Source organism: Hippocampus comes, unplaced genomic scaffold (assembly GCF_001891065.2).
Source record: "Hippocampus comes isolate QL1 unplaced genomic scaffold, H_comes_QL1_v1.1 scaffold2, whole genome shotgun sequence".
Classification (NCBI taxonomy): domain Eukaryota; kingdom Metazoa; phylum Chordata; class Actinopteri; order Syngnathiformes; family Syngnathidae; genus Hippocampus; species Hippocampus comes.
In genome coordinates, this window is record NW_017805139.1 from 3695276 (window position 1) to 3711751 (window position 16476).

At 41.1% G+C, this 16476-nt stretch overlaps 1 protein-coding gene across 6 annotated transcripts in view; it reads right to left on the minus strand.

Moving 5' to 3' along the window:
• Positions 1-16476, minus strand: part of herc1 (HECT and RLD domain containing E3 ubiquitin protein ligase family member 1) — a 78222-nt gene that overhangs the window by 22037 nt on the left and 39709 nt on the right. For 4 of the 6 annotated variants that reach the window (XM_019867259.1, XM_019867263.1, XM_019867260.1 and 1 more), the window contains exons 35-50: positions 14694-14933; positions 13225-13308; positions 12415-12974; positions 9963-10563; positions 9474-9741; positions 8937-9138; positions 8003-8169; positions 7773-7889; positions 7392-7635; positions 7122-7243; positions 6799-7028; positions 6110-6378; positions 4920-4972; positions 3974-4174; positions 1666-1840; positions 1198-1465 (exon numbers count right to left, since the gene is read on the minus strand). In XM_019867259.1, the coding sequence (XP_019722818.1) occupies positions 1198-1465; positions 1666-1840; positions 3974-4174; positions 4920-4972; positions 6110-6378; positions 6799-7028; positions 7122-7243; positions 7392-7635; positions 7773-7889; positions 8003-8169; positions 8937-9138; positions 9474-9741; positions 9963-10563; positions 12415-12974; positions 13225-13308; positions 14694-14933 (3801 nt within the window). The remainder of the gene's footprint in view (positions 1-1197; positions 1466-1665; positions 1841-3973; positions 4175-4919; positions 4973-6109; positions 6379-6798; positions 7029-7121; positions 7244-7391; positions 7636-7772; positions 7890-8002; positions 8170-8936; positions 9139-9473; positions 9742-9962; positions 10564-12414; positions 12975-13224; positions 13309-14693; positions 14934-16476) is intronic. The other 2 variants (XM_019867262.1, XM_019867261.1) reach the window with 2 other exon arrangements.

Genomic DNA, 16476 nt, shown 5'->3' on the forward strand with positions numbered 1-16476 from the left:
CAGAGAATCAGGGGTCACTTTGAGGTGAATGGAGCCAAGGCGCTTGTTAACTGATAAGCCAGGAAGATTCAACTTCAGGCGGATAGGGAGGACAGAATGCGCTCCAGCATAATAAGATGTCCTTGAGCAACGTTACAAATGTATCAGTTCATGGGAAGATATTGGTGCTTGTACAGGGAAGTGTCTTGGCCCCCCAGGTGTCCACTGAGAGGCGCGGCATGTAAATGAAGGGGCGAGTGGTTTTCTGATATGTCACTTGTAATTTGCATATACCGCCAATAAAGGCCAGCAGGAGCTGTGAGGGTTCGGGTTTTTGGTTTTGAGAAGCGAGCACGAGTTAGTGCGGCTTCAAAGAACCGCACCTCCTGCCTGGCAGTCAAAGACAATCTGTTCCTGGGTCGAGTCTCTGTTCAACTGTCCGAGTGAGCATCTCTGACAGTATTTCTTATTGATTTTTAACAAAAAACACTCAACCAGTTGTGTGAACACATAAACAAAAGGAAAAAGACCCTTCCTTCATTAATTACCTCACAGAAAATTGACTTAGAATGCTCCATGAGTTGGGCATTTTTTTCTCCAACAAATGCATGCGAACATAACCTAACCAAAGGTGTTTTCCTCCCCTAAATTCAACCAAAATGTGTAATTTGTCAACATTAACCAAGTTGTTTTTTTTTTTCATGTTTCAAACTTAAATCGTTTTTCTTTTGACACACTTATAGAGATATTTGATGGGTTGAATGATTGGCACTTACATAATTCATCAAGAAAAATTGCATCATAAAACGATTCGGTTACATTGGTTGTATTAAAGCAAGCTTGTAAAAGTAAATTGGGCCGTTAAATAGCATCAGGAGAATGAAAGAGAATGTCATGATGTGACAGGCTAGTCAGGGGGTTGTTAACTAACTTAATGCCAAAATGTAAAAATACGTTTGCAAAAACACAATACTTTAGTGCCAAAGCATATAAATACATTTTACAGGGTTAAAGCTTTCTTTTGGTAGGTTCAATGCATACATAGCTACAGAACTCAATTCTCTGTAGGCCTTCAAAAATTTGTCAAAATTGGTTGGCACCGCTCTCCCAATTTGAGAAAAACGGCTGGAATTCAATAAGTTAATTGTAAATGACATCATAAGCAATATTTGCTTTTCAGTTTTGTCAAGCATTTTACATTTGGCTACCGTAAAGTACCTGTGTGCAGAGCTGCACCAGTAGTTTCGCAGCATTGGGGTTGTTCGAGGCTAAGCATCCCACTGCTGTGCTGAGATACGCTAGACAGGAAATGGGCTTGCTGGCCTTAGCACCTCCACGTGTCCTTTCAGCATGGCCAGAGCCTGCCGTAGGACCGGTAGAAAGCCCGGCCCGTCCTGCTGCCGCCAGGCACATGAACCTGACTAGAGTCCTGATATCTGTTAAACCAAGGGATTCCAGGCCAGCTGCAAGGCTGCAGCTTGAACCGCTGTGTTGGATGGAAGTTGTGATGGTATGAGAGGTAGAGAGGTAGAGTACAAGATAAAATATGCATAATTACACAAACGTATTGTACATCATTATTATTATTATATTCTGAGAAAAGTATGGCGTACACGTCTTATTTTGTTATACTGTTTGCGTTTGCTAAATAGGGGGCTTCTGCCAACGTGTGTGGGTGAAAACTACCTGACAGAGAGCAGAGAGAGTGCTCTCATCACCATGGTCCTGGCTAGCAGAACCTGGGCTGCAGAAGTCACCCTTCTCAGAGCCATCACTCGGTCATGGGGGTTCTGCAGGGCGGCTGCCTGTTCCCCAAGCGTTACCCTGCCTGAAGAACTCTTATCCACTGATATTTGACAACCTGCAAACAAATGCACCGAATGTTAACTGTGCTTACAGCACAGATTGATGGCCTAGCTTGTTTTTGTGTTTGAGCCCTGTCTGTATGTCAATCTATATTTACAGTATTTATATGATTTTCACACAGAAACAGAAGAAATGTCATATATAAAAATTCAACACATTTACTCCCACCCCCACACCACCACACACAAAACACTTATGGTCAGCTTCCACGTGTGTTATTTTTACAAATTACAGGCTAATCTTAAGAGTTGAAAATGGATTTCAGTCTTTAAAGATGCAATGTTAATGTCTGAACAAGCATGCTTATTTCTTTTTTCTCCTGAAAAGTGATTGTTTTGAAGGGATGAGGATTTTGCCGAATGCAAACTATTTGCAATTGTTTTGTACAGTTCAACTTTGCAGTCATTACTCGAGTTGTCACTGTACCAATGTTTTGACATTGGTAATATACGGTAATTTCCGGACTATAGAGCGCACCCACTACATTTTTAAAGGAAAAACCATTTTATACACACACACACAAGCTGCACCTGTCTATAAGCCGCGGGTGCCGACATTGCAACATGAGATATGTGCAAAGAAAGACGGTACACAGAAAGAGGTTTCAGCGTTTAATAACATTAATAACACATTTACTATTCATTCCAAATGATGCCTGAATGCCACACTCACACGGCTGGTTAAAAAAACAAAACAACAACCCCCCCCCCAAAAAAAAACAACAACAAGGCAACGTGTTTCCTGTCAAGTAATGCTTTGTTTAAAAATGAAAAAAAAATCCTTGCTTGCCTTAACATTCTGCCAACCATTCCTTCATTAGGCTTTCTATTCTTTCTTTCTTTCTGTAACTCGGCTGATATTAACTCATTCAAACCCTTTGACGTCTAAAAGCGTCAATTAACGCATAGTCCCCGCCTCCCCATGATGTCTAAAGGCGTCAATCACGTTTTTCATGAGGGAGGGTGCAAGAGAGCCTGATGCAACTTCTCACTGAAGGAGCAGACTTGACTGCAATGGTAAATAGTAAAAAAAAAATGGCCCTCAGGTGGAGTGGTGCAAAAGTCCACCATTGTTCAATTTGCACTTTTGTTCATAGTTCAATAGTTTTGTTATGTGCAAATAAATTATTTTGCAATAAAAACATTTTTTGTAATGTTGTTTTGTAGGAGGAACACATTATTGAGGTATTTTAGCTGTCACAGAAGCAAAAAAATAGTGTCAAACTTGAAATGATGCTTGAAATGCATGCTTTTACAAAAAGCTAATTTTCTCTGGATTTCTGAAGAAAATCGTCCTTTTCCATAAAACCTTTCTAATGCTGATTGCCAACAAACGGAGAAAGATAGAAACAAACTTCTGCTGAAAGGAGAGTCTCACCTTTCTTCTGACACATTGCATGTTTATATAGCCGTAGAACAGAAAATTCTGAGGGCCTTGCAAATCAGTCAAAATTTAGTAAAATGTGAGGGACTGAGGGGGTTGCTCCAGTGAAAAAGGGTGGTATTCAATGAGTTAAGAGTAAAATACCGTCGTTTGGGAGTTTGAACGGTGTCGAATGGTGATTCATGTGAACAACCGTGAAGCACGGGAGATTAGTTGTTTTCCGTGTGTTTCAGGCACGTACAACATGCCGAAAAGTGCTCACAAGCCACGACTGTTGTCTATTTCTGTATACTTTTCTATATGTTAGTCCCATCCGACATATGTCAGTCTTTTATTTTATTAATGCTGTACATTTTCTATGTTCAGTCGGGAATAAAGTCTACATACAAATAATTTTGTGTTTGGTCAAATCTGTCATAGACCCAGCCACACGGCTTTCGGATTGCAAGTCCAGCTCAAAACACAGGTGAAGTGCGCCCTCTCGTGGCCGGTTGTTTTCTCTGTGACACATGACAGCGTCTCACGGTTACCTTTTCTACTCGAGCGCTCCCTAGCGGCCGTTGGAAAAATCTTTAATCAGGCCGCATCATTAAATAAGCCGCAAGGTTGAAAGCGTGTGACAAAAGTATAGCAGTTTATAGTGTGGAAATGACGGTGCCTGCACAAAATATCTTGATACTGGTATTGACAGACTTATTTTTAAAGACGCAGTTCCAGAACTACAGTTATGAGAGAACACACTCACCAATTTGCAGCAATGTCTCCTCCATACTGTTGGTGGCAGTTACCATAGCTGCAGAGGCCCCTAAAGGGTCACTATCAGGGAACTGCACAGCCTCTGGGACAGTCCTGCGTTCACTCAGACCCAATGGACCTGCCAAAAGCTCAAATTCCTCTTCTCCAGTTAGCTTCTCATCTTCATCAACATCCATCATGTCCCAGTCTTCTGGGGTGTCACAAACAAACAAACAAACAAACAATGTGAACTCAAGGAACTATGTAAAACACACTTGGGCCTGATCCACTAAGTGGGCAAACATACACAATACATGAGCAGTTAATTTTGCACGTTCTGGGAGGAGTATATGTGCATAAATTGATTTAGCATGCATCACTAATTTTTCAAACCTCAGAAGAACTGATTATTTTGCGTTTTTAAATAGCACATCTGAAAAACAGACGCAAACAAAGCGTGCAAAGCGGCGCCAACACAGCAGAGACAAAATGAGAGCCAGCAAGAACTTTTCTGCTCGTCAAAAAAAAAAAAAAAAAGTTTTCAAATCTCTGAAACAAAATTTAGCAGGACGTATCATTTTTTGATCAGCAATGTAACTTTGGGGCTTTTGCATGACCCAAGGGAGGATGCTTGGACTTGGGGCCATGGAATCAAGAGTCATCCCATGCCACTGTGACAAAGCTCTAAAGTTAGCTTTTCAGCACGGGTCATTTGAGCACACGGTGACAATGGTGCTGTGCCGCAGCAGTTTTCTGGGTCGGGAGTCCGAAGTTTCAGTGCGTGCAATCTGTTTGAAAGAGTTTAGTAACAGATTGCAGTCTTAGGAGATCATGCGCAAAACCTTAGCCAACAGCGGGTGCAATCTGTTGCATATAATTTATCAGCCACTATTTGGATTTCTACAAAATCATACCCTCATATTTTTTATAGTATTTTGTGTTCAAGGGTATTTTACCTTCATAGACACTGTCTTGCTTTCCCAGAAGGTCAGGAGCCTGACCCTTATATCTGAAACAACAAAATCGTAAAATATATTTTATCGAATAAAAATAAAAACATTAAATGCCATTTATAAGCAATACATGTAAAATAAAGGCTCTAATTCAATCCTTCTCTAATAGTGGAACGGGCGGGACCTTTGGTCGATTTAGTCTTCAATTAACCCAGGGATGGGCAAGTGGTTGCTCTCGTCCGCACTCAGAGTGGCCCTCGATCAATTTCTGAACGTAAAAATGTTTACTGTTGCTGAGCAGATAAAATACTAGTGGTAACCACAGGATGACAGACAGCGCTCACCAGCGCCTCCAACCTAAGGCGGCTATTCTGAAGAGTGTGTCATGGCCACTACATCGATCTTAATAAGTATATAACAGTCATTTCTTTTTTACCATAGTGTTGACAGTTTGTTTAAAGTGCATAAGGCTTGAGTAAATTGGTGTCCTCCAAACTTCTATTCAAGACTTAATAGTGTTTCAAACAGCTATGATGGCTTGATTGGAAAAGTGGCCATTATAATGGACTCTCCTTATAGAGATGGATGCATCCAAGGACCAAATTTACTGTCCTATACTGGCACTGTTCACACAGGTGAGTGAGCCAGGCCATTCATTTGGTGATTTGAATGACATGCAGGAAAACATGTAGTAGTTTAGCATTAAAATCTTTTAATAAGTTGATTTTTGGGAAAATATGCACAAAATGAGTTCTTGCACTTGATGATGGTTTGCTGTTCTGCATTTTTGTGCCATCTTTAATGGGAATGTTCATGTAAGAGAGGCCTTTGCCTCGGGGCAAATTGAAAATGTACATTGGCTCATTAAAAAGCAAACATGCACAAATTTTGTCTTTATTAAAAATGACATTTTTGTCATACATCTGGTTATGAAGTGCGCGGTCCCATGTGGCTCCCCATTAGCGCTGATGAAAAATTGTGGGCCATGCCATCATTTAAGTTGCCCATCCCTGAATTGACCAATCATATGCTTTTTGGAATCTGGGATGAAACCTAGGTTTGTGTGGAAAACTCATGCAGGAACAGGCAAAATACACAAATCGCACAAAAAGGCCAGAGCTATATTGGGAACAGAAAACCTCAGACTGTGAGCCACCCACACAGATGTTTAAAAAGCATAAATTTGTGCCTACCTTTCCACAATTGGAACTTTTGCCTTGCTTTTGATGGCTAAATATTTCTCTCTACAGGCACCACAAAGAAGGTAGTAGGGGTTTCCACTGCCACACTCCCCTCCGAACCAGCCATCAACATAGGAGCCATTGCTACGGTAGCCTTGCCGGTTGGCACTACGACCGCAACCAGGGTGACTTTTCTTCATATGTTGATTGAAGTTGGCTACATTTGCTTCGCACAGTTCGCACACCACCATTTCATCGCGGTCATCTGTCTCACATACATGCTGTGATGTGTGGCAATGTGTCACCAAAAGAAACACATTGACATCCATTAATATTTACAGAACATAGAACACTATAAAATATTGAGTGGTGCATTCATGGAATAGTTATGTCAGAGACATTAGTTAATGACAGTTAGTGGCAGTGTAGCGTTGGGGTTAATGTTCGTGATTCATCTTCTCAAGCAACAGACAACATTCCATTTGACTACATTTTTAAGAGACAAAGAAGACTAATTAAGGTCATGCCAACGAAGTCTATGCAATGTCGTAAAAAGGTGCATCTTGAAAAAAAATATTGCTGAATAATATAGAGAATTCAGCGTGTTCATGTGACTAGATTGTGAGTGAGAGGTAATGCAGAGCAACTAGGACCTGACTCGTGATGGCAGCCCTCTGTTCATAGCATAAAGTCACACACACCCATGTTGGCCAATCCAGTACCTCCGGGATCCACATTCCCAGAATGTCAGTGTCACTGGCAAGTTCCTGGCCAAACATGACCTCCATCGTCTCGTCATCCAGGTCCATCTCGAGCTCCTCATCCAGAAGGTTGAAGTCATAAAGGGCACCGGGGTCTTGTTGTGGCATGTGGGATGGGACCTCCCTGCGTGACTGGCTGTGTTGGGCTTGCACCGACCGGTACAATCCAGCTAACAGAGTGGCGAAAATTAAAGTGGGGTCAGGAAGCGGCGTCTTAATTTAAGATTTGATTTTTACAAACTTTAAAGAGGTCTCACTCTCACCAGCACGGGCAAACAGTCTGCGTGCAGCCAGGTCAAAGTGATGCTTCCTTGAAACAGCAGAACGTCCTCTCAGGGGAACACCACTAGAGGCTGATGCATTATCCTGCTCTTGTCCCTCTGGACTAGTGTGCACAAACAAACTTATTTAAACACTGATTTCATCAATTGCTCAATTTTCTCAGAGGTCGGGGTGGAAAACTCTGACTACCACAAAATTCGGGTCAGTGTACATCCAATCCGAACACACAACAGACTAAACATCAGTTGTACCTCTCGCTAAAGCCCTCCTCCATTTCGGAAACATCAGCTATGTCTCCAGGTGAAGAAACATAGGAGTTTCTGTCCCGAGATTTGCCTCCAGCAGATGCTGTTGCACCTGGACACTGTGTGTCAGAAACATCAACTCCACTGCCTCTTGTGTGAGGCTCATCATGCCCATCGTCTGTACCAGGATGTTCTATCATCCACATTGCTAGCACTGTGATGTTCTGGGCATCTGCTTCTCCTCTTGCTCCTGGAAATATAGACATGTCAACATTTCACATCATCATCTAATTTTGATTCTTAAAATCATGGCTACTCTGTTGTTCTTTAATAATGAATATGATTCTACAATGAAATGCAAGAGCGACCATTTTAGTAGAAACCGACCAGTTGCCTCCAACGCTTTGGTGATTTGGCGCAAGGAGAAGCCCATCTCTAGCAAGGGTACAGCAATTGCAGGAGGGGGTGGAGATGTTGACAGCCTGCTGCTGGGGTCTGATAGCGCTGAAAGAAAAAAACCCCACCCATGGTTAGTGAGTAAAATTAAATATCAAGAAAATCAATAATAGGGCTGTTAGTCAATTAATCAATCAATCATGTCAGTATGGCATACTTACAGGTACCAGACCTGTTTTGGGGTCTGCTCGGCTGTGAGTCAGGGGAGGTGAGACTCTGCCTGCGGCCGACATCATCGGAAGGCGATGTTGGTAGAGATGACACCGGAGGTGTTTGTGCTCGTCGAGTTGGAACCAAAGTGGTTGTTGGGTAGCTGGAAAACATTTGTCTATGCCAAGAGAAAATCACCTCAAATTCAGAAATGACATTTGAAACATCCCTCAATCCACCATCCATATAGCCAAGCATTATAAAAATAAGAATAATAAGACTTTACTGTTCATTGTTTTTTGGGTTGGTCATTAATTGTGCTTCAAGGAATCACATACTCCATAAAATAACAAGCCATCTTGTTTGAGCAAAGACAAACTACGATGTGTCTTGTTTCTGTATACAGTATATGCTTGGGAAGGGACGCATATTAATGATCGAAATATTTCTGCCTCTGATACCATAGATGCTGCTATGCTCCCTTTCAGCATCATACCTTAAGGATTTTTCACAGGTGAACTATTACTCAATTTAAGAAAAACCCACAATGGTCACTGGAATAACTTAAGAATAAATTTAGCTCGTAAAGATGAGACATTTGGTAAATTTTTTTCTGTTCCAACAGAATCGGAAATAAAAACAAATGTATTAAAAAAAAAAAAAAAAAATCACAAAAGGACAATTGAGAGTGAGTGTTCCATTAAGCTGCCATGCATGTTTTTGGAATGTGGGAGGAAACCGGAGTATCTGAAGAAAACCCACGCAGGCACGGGGAGAACATGCAAACTCCACACAGGAAGGCCGTAACGGGAATCGAACCCTGCACCTCTGCACTGTGAGGTCTACGCGCCAGTCGACCACCGGGCCACCCGCATACAAGCCCCAAAAACCCTTAAGACTGATAAGACTTGAGAAATGACTAACATGCACAGCATACGACCTAACCTGAGAAGGCTGAGGGGCATGACCCCTGGAGACTCTGAGGCAGGGACAGTTTCAGTGTCCGTGACAGGTGTGGTTGCAGTGGTGGTGTCCTCCAGAGAGGAGCTCATGAAGGAGGTGGTACTAGAGGCAGAGGGGCTGGTGGTGACTGGTGTCTGGACCAGCTGTTCACCCTCGCCTTCAGTCTCTGGCTCAATTCGCACACCTAAAATACAAACAAGGAAATATTTCTGTTATTTTGAGTATTGGTATTGGCACAACAATTAGGCCTGTCGACAATTTCAAAGCGGGAGCAATAAAGAAGGTTGGAACAACGTTATGCTGACTGAGATAGCAGAAAATTTTGCAAATTTACATAACAAACCAAAAATTAAAGATATTTTGTATGCTTGTTTAGGTTTTTTTCCCCTCATGCATTTTATATGACAACAGCATTAAAACTTGACTATCAGAAGCAGAGTCTTCAATGTATTAAGTCAAAACATATTTTTTTTGGTAAATTCCCCAATTACTAAATTTGTTTTTCATTTTCTCACCCACCAGGTTTAGCCTTTGCCCCACTGGGTTCCTCTAGCAGTCCATTGACCACAAGCTTATAGATCATGGCCTGTGCCCTCTCCAGGTCTGACAGCCCAAGAGCACGCTTGATGGGGGAACGCAAGACTGCCCGCTTCACCATATGGCGCATGAGAAATTGAAGGGCAGCCCGCATCTCCACCTCTTCTTGGCATATTGGAGATGTTGCAGTTGTGCTTGCACTGGTATTGGTATTAACATCTGCATTGTGCCCACTGGATTCTGGTAACACCTTAAGGGAGAGAACCGTTTTCAATTTTATCACTGTAGTCAGGGAGAAAAATCCACATTTCAAATGAATTCTGGAGATGCCTGAAGGCAAATTATTGAATTACCTTTCAAGCACAATTAAGCTTACCAGATGACAGTGGTTTCACAGATCTAATCTGTTCATAAATCAAAATCTGATTTTGAAAAACCAACTATGAATACGTTGTTGTAAAGTGTGAATACCTTTGGAATGAGCAGAAGCTCAGCATACTTGCTGCAGCTGAGCAGGACACTGAGGGTCTTCATGGCTCCCAGGTAGAGATAAGAAAGCTGAACCGCATGGATCTCCGACTGGGTAGCAGTAAAAGAGGGATACGGCTCATGGCTACGAGAGCCATGCTCGTGGCCTTTCTTCCTGTTCCCCTCAACAGGAGCATGAAAAGGTGTGTCATTTCCACCTACTCCACCACCACCAGCAGAGGAAATGTCACTCTCTGACTTGGGTGCCACATGTGCCTTGACCTCGTCTAGACTATGAGAAACACGTAGGTCACAGGTAGTTGTGTTTGGAACTGTTCCAGATCCAATGCAAACGTCCCTTAGTTCATTGTGGTTGGCCACTTCATTGTCTGCCTTGTCTTCATTACTGGTCGGCTCATGTCCTGTAGAGTGTGCGTTGCGATGCCTCCTTTCGTGGCGCCGTGCACTGAGTTTAGCAGCTGTTTCCTCATGGATGCTGGTAAGGTACGTGAGATCCAAAAGGAGCGAGGCTGTGAGGCCACAGAAACGTGTGACGTCGAAGGGTAGAGGCTCACAGGGTTCCAGGTTGTACAACGGTGTGTCACTAGGCGACCAGAAAGTTGGGAAGCTTTAATGATTTCAGTCGAGAATTAAAAAAAAGACAAGGGGAAAAAAAAGCAAAGTGAGGGAAAAGGGCAAGAGAGAAACTTGAGAAGGAAATGGGGGAAAAAAATGTATGGATTTGGCACCAAGTGTGTCACTAGACATGCATGTAAAATAATAATAGATTAATAATGATGTGGAAGGGTAGAAAGTGGAAGTGTCTCGCAGAGAGGACTATGAATAGAAGCAGCTACTGAGGACTGAACAGAAAAAAAATATATATATAAAAAAATTTCATGGTGTTAACTTGTCACTACTATTGTGTAATTAAAATTATTTAAACGTTTAAAAATACAAATATTTAAGGAAACATGGCATATATTTGTCAAGATACTCCTAGATAGAAAACATTAAGGATGGGCATTTGAGGAAAAAAAATTATCAAATGATTTCTCAAATAAGTAGAATAAGTCAAATACACACTGATCAGCCACATTATAACTTGCAGAATCAACAAATTCCAATATAACAGTGTACTTTCCCAATGAGTTGCACAAGTACACTAAAACAGAATTAAAGCCCAGCCAATTAAAATGTTGTCAAACGCTGTCTTGTAACAGCGACCCAATCTGGAAGTTATAAAGTTGTGAGAATGCAGTGGTCTGGCAAATCTGATTATACTGTATTCTCCAAATTCCAGTCGACATTATAAGTTTCATACAACACATATACAGTACAGTGGTACCTCTACTTACTAAATTAATTGGTTCTGGAAGAAATTTCTTAACTAGAAAATTTTGTAAGTAGAGACACGTTTTCCATGTAAATGCCCTAATCCGTTCCAAGCCCCGCAAAATTCAGACATAAATGTTTTATTAAGCATAAAAATGCATCAAAATATGGAACAAATACATGTTGCAATTAGATTATTGCACAATAAATAAGAGTTGCGCAAAATGTAAAAAAAAACAAAGAATAAATTTAAAAAAATGATGGTCATTTAACTTTTAACTGCATCCTCATCGTTTTTTACCCTCTTTAGTCCATGTTCTGTCTCAGAAGTGGTTTTTTGTGTGGCATTTTGTAAAGAACTGATCCAAGGACGTTTGCTTTTGTCAGTTTTTAACAATTCTTTGAAAATGTCCAAGGAAAACATCAGCATAGTGAGCAATTCCCCGATGGGTTAACACTTTTTCTGGGTGATTCACGTTTACGTAAAACTATCGGAACGCCTCATGGCCCTAGGGGTAAATGACGAGGACGCTGCATAGACACATGTCTATCTATCTACACGCATAGACACATCAAGTAGAGGTCCCTCTTCGCCAATGTGATGCCAGGAGGGTGCTCGGTAATAGCCAATGGCAGAGCAGCAAAAAGTATGTTGCGTTCATGAAACTTGGAGCTGCGAGTAGCAGCCCATACTGTATTTTTACCTTTCATATCTTGACATTTCTTTCGTAACAAGAGGCAATATTTTCCTGTTGAGGCATTTCGTATGAAGAGACGTTCGTAAGTCGAGGTACCACTGTACTTTATATCAAGTACTGCAGTTTATGTATAAATCCTTCAAATTTGAAATGACCTTGCAATAAACTTTGTTCTCTTAGTGTATGGGGCACTATCGTTATCATGTCAACTTGCTGCTGAGAGTCATACAGGTTTTGTGTGTCCAAATACGCAAAGGCGATAGGGGCGAATGCAGAGGTTGGCAAGGGGGTTATGGCAGGCCACACAACACACATTTCTCCCAAATAAATTGCATTTCATGACTCACTTGATCATGCCCATCCTTAATACAGAAATGACAAATTACTGTAATGTGTGTCAGCCCCAAAATAAATAAACATACCTGATGGTGATCTCAGCCTCATCCCACTGTACCTTGGCTGAGGTACTGCCTTCTTTCACCACTCCAAGCAAAGTTGCATGGCGTCCTGTCTGTTTGTGAACACATCGTCCACCAACACGGAGACCCGCATCTGCACCGCCGATTATGGCCAAGACTGGCCATACCTCTGTGCAGAGTGTCGTTAGGAGGTGCTCCGAAAGCTCCCCTAAGCCATGTTGTCGTCCGTGGCGCCCCCTTTCTTCCTCAGGCCTAATAGGCGTTTCTTGACTTTCTCGCTGGGTGTCATGCTCCTCTCGGCCCTGCACTGAGCGACTCTTTTTCAGCCTCTGGCCACCACTGCTAGTCGATGCACTTGCTGTATCTCTGAAGCAAGGCTTGATTTTTTGAAGACGTTCAATCATGGTTTTGTTAATACGATGCGTCCAATCATTAGTGCGGTGTAAGATTCGTATTAATTGTGTAGTGGCCTCAGCCAGGACAGTGGCCATCGGGCTACAAACTGGGTCTCCGGGCAAAAGGTCTCGAGGTGTACCCCGCATCTGCATGTCACAGATCTTAACCTAGAAGGATTTAAATTATTAGACAGTGTAAGACCATAAAATATACACTTGCATATGTACCACAACTACAAATATGAATACAATACAGACAGGCATGAGATTATTTTGCTTGCATTTTCATTGTGGACATGAGAGGCACACACACGTTACCCTGATAAGAAACAATCCTAAACCTCAATCTCCCACCGACAATTCCAAACTATTTTGGTCTCTTATGCAGAATGCTATCTAGTGTGTACTTATCTCCTACCTTTTCCCCTGGGTTACTGCTATAGAACATCACGCAGGGGAAGAGTTCTGTGGCATCCACATCCTCAAAGGCTAACTTGGGCTCCTGTGGAATCACATATTAGCAGTTAGGGAGAAATACCCAATTATTTCATGCATTCCTTGTGTGTTTGCATGAGTTTGTTAGTTAATTGCATAGTTTTCAGAATAATTCAGTAAGCCTCCTCCCCCAAAGTGCCCTTAAAAAGCAGTTCTATCTCTGTACTCATGTAGAATACAGTCCCCTGATTTGAAATCTTCTGCATAAAATGTGCCCTCACTAGTCTAAACACAGTATTTTGATTAATATAGTGTTTGTGAAATATGAATTAAGAAAAAAAATGCATTTATTATTATTTTTTTTAATCCATCTCAAGGGGCAGCAATTTTACCGAGTGGAATATATAGAGAGGAAATGAACCTTACGGACTGTTATGGACGCAAAATTCAAAAACCAGCATCTGTAATGGTATTGGACTGTGTTAGTGCCAATGGCATGGGTAACTTACACATCTGTGTGGGCACCATTAATGCTGAAAGGTACATACAAGGTTTCGGAGAAACATACACTGCCATCCAAACGTCTTTTTAATGGAGGCCCCTTCTTATTTCAGCAAGACAATTTCAAACCACATTCTACACTTGTTACAAGAGCGTGGATTCGTAGTAAAAGAATGCGGGCACTAGGCTGGCCTGCCTGCAGTCCGCACCCGTCTCCCACTGAAAATGTGTGGAGCATTATGAAGCGTAAAATACGACAACGGAGACTCCAAACTGTTGAACAGCTGAAGCTGTACATCAAGCAAGAATGGGAAAGAATTCTACCTACAAAGTTTCAACAATTAGTGTCCTCAGTTTCCAAACCTTTATTGATAGTTGAAAAGGTGATGTAACGCAGTGGTAAACATGACCCTTCCCCAGCTTTTTAAAAAAATGTTAAGTTAATGATTATTTGCCAAAAACAATTAAGTTTATCATATTGAACATTAAATATCTTCTCTTCATTGTGTATTCAATTACAGTAAATATTGATTGAAAATGATTTGCAAATCATTGTATTCTGTTTTCATTTACATTTTAAACAGAGTCCCAACTTGATTGGAACTGGGTTTGTATATCCAGGATGTGATATTATTTACCCATCACCTCCATTTCTGCGTTGTGTTATCAGTGGCAAAGGTAATAGTTGGGAATGTGTGTGGTATCTTGCGATACCAGTTTCAAGATGCCGAGGATATTCATAAAAAGCAATAATGCCAGAGCGGCACCACACAGGTGCTTGGAGGCTGTGTAGGCCACACGCACCCAACATGTGGTATTATTAGAGCTTCCGTAATTGGTCACATCAGATGCCGCCAATTGTGAGATGCAGAAATGTTGCATTAAATTACTTTGAATATAAACATGACACATTTGTGTTTCAAGCCAATACAACCCATCACCACCTCTTACCTCTCCATTCTTCCCAAACGAGATGGTTCGAGCCTCCATGTCAAGAACACAAGTGATGAAGTCTCCCTGGGTAAAGCTGCTAAGAGTCAGGGTTTGTTCCCCATTGTGATAGAGGTTTCCACTGTATGCTCGGTATAACCACATATCTGATGTGGTACGATGGTTGAAGTCATGTACGGGCCATCGCGAAACACCTACGCACGTGCCCTCATTGCCCCGATTCTCCTTCACAATGTAAAACTATGGAAAAATAACAACAGTCAACAATCAATCCAAAGAAGATCCTAAAAATGAAACAAATTCTGTTTTGATTAATGCAAAACATTTACTCACAAAATCAAAAACCTGAAAAATAACTGTAATGCAGTAATTAGACTAAAATGACTACACAGACAGGGTAACTGATGGCAGGGTTCCTGCAGGTTTCTTCATTTTAAATTGAAGACTATTTTCACAAGAAAAGCAATACCTATTTCAAAGATTTATCGGGGAATAAAATCTGTGATCTTATGTTAATATAGTTCTTCAAAGTGGAAATGTGGAACGTGTGGATGTAAGAAGGCAGTATATGAAGTAGGCTAACCACGTGGCACCATCATTGTGCAGATTGAGGACTGCAGCTGATGGAAGGAGTTTGTTTCTTTCCTCTCATCAGCATTATGGTCTTGAACAACCTTGCATGGGATTCTAGCATATTCGTTCCCATTGTACCCAGCTAATTTATTTTCTGTACATACGATGCATACTGCACACTGTAGAAATACCGCTACATCATTTCAGCAACCACCCGCCCTTTGCGCGGGGTCTGCATTGCTCCTATTTTCCACACTGCACACCTACAAGAATTTTTAACTTACGAGGATGATCTATGTGGAAAAAAATGGCGGATGAACAAAAGCTGTTGTTTGTAACAGTCTTTTGTACATCCCGATTCTTTGTTTTCATTTATTTTGTTAAATGTACAAAGTATGTAGACTGCTAACCCCAATCTGAATAAGCAAAATAATGATGACCAATTGACGACCACCTCTGCACTTCTGCGTACCTTTTTGCACACAGCAACAAACACCCGCATTTGTACTGCTAAGTAGAGGTGGGTTTTAGTCACAAATGGCGCTATCATTGCTCGAAGACAACATGTAATTTCTTGCACTTCTGACAAACCCTCATCTCCTTCTGAAGTCAAATATTCAAAGTGGGATCCAGGAATGCCCATAGTAACAGTACTTGGGAATCTTTTTGTTCATTTAAACAGTCATAGGTTACTATAATAGTTATATAGTTTAGCATTACAAATACAGAGATGAAAGTGGACTTTTCTGAAAATTCCGGAATGAATGAATGAATGAATGAATGAATAAATAAATAAATAAATAAATAAGGGTGTGTGTGTGTGTGTGTGTGTGTGTGTGTGTGTGTGTGTATGTGTATATATATATACATATATATACCCTCCTAAGACCTGAACTCTTGCAAGGCATGCATTTTTAGTTTATTTTTATTTTCTCTTTGATATTTAGGCTAATTGGGACCTGATGAGTGTAAAAACAAAGAATTATCTTTTTACATGATGTAACGTCCTCGTAAGTGGACGCCAGGCCCTTGTAGTCCAAAATTTAACATTGTAGTCTCGACAACACAAAATGTCATGTCCACACATGTGGACGCCAGGTCCCAGGAGGTTAAAGAATGATCAAATGTTGTTTTTGCTTTAAAAGAGCTCCAATAAACAACAACCATGAACTTGAGTTTTTATATACATATATATATATATATATATATA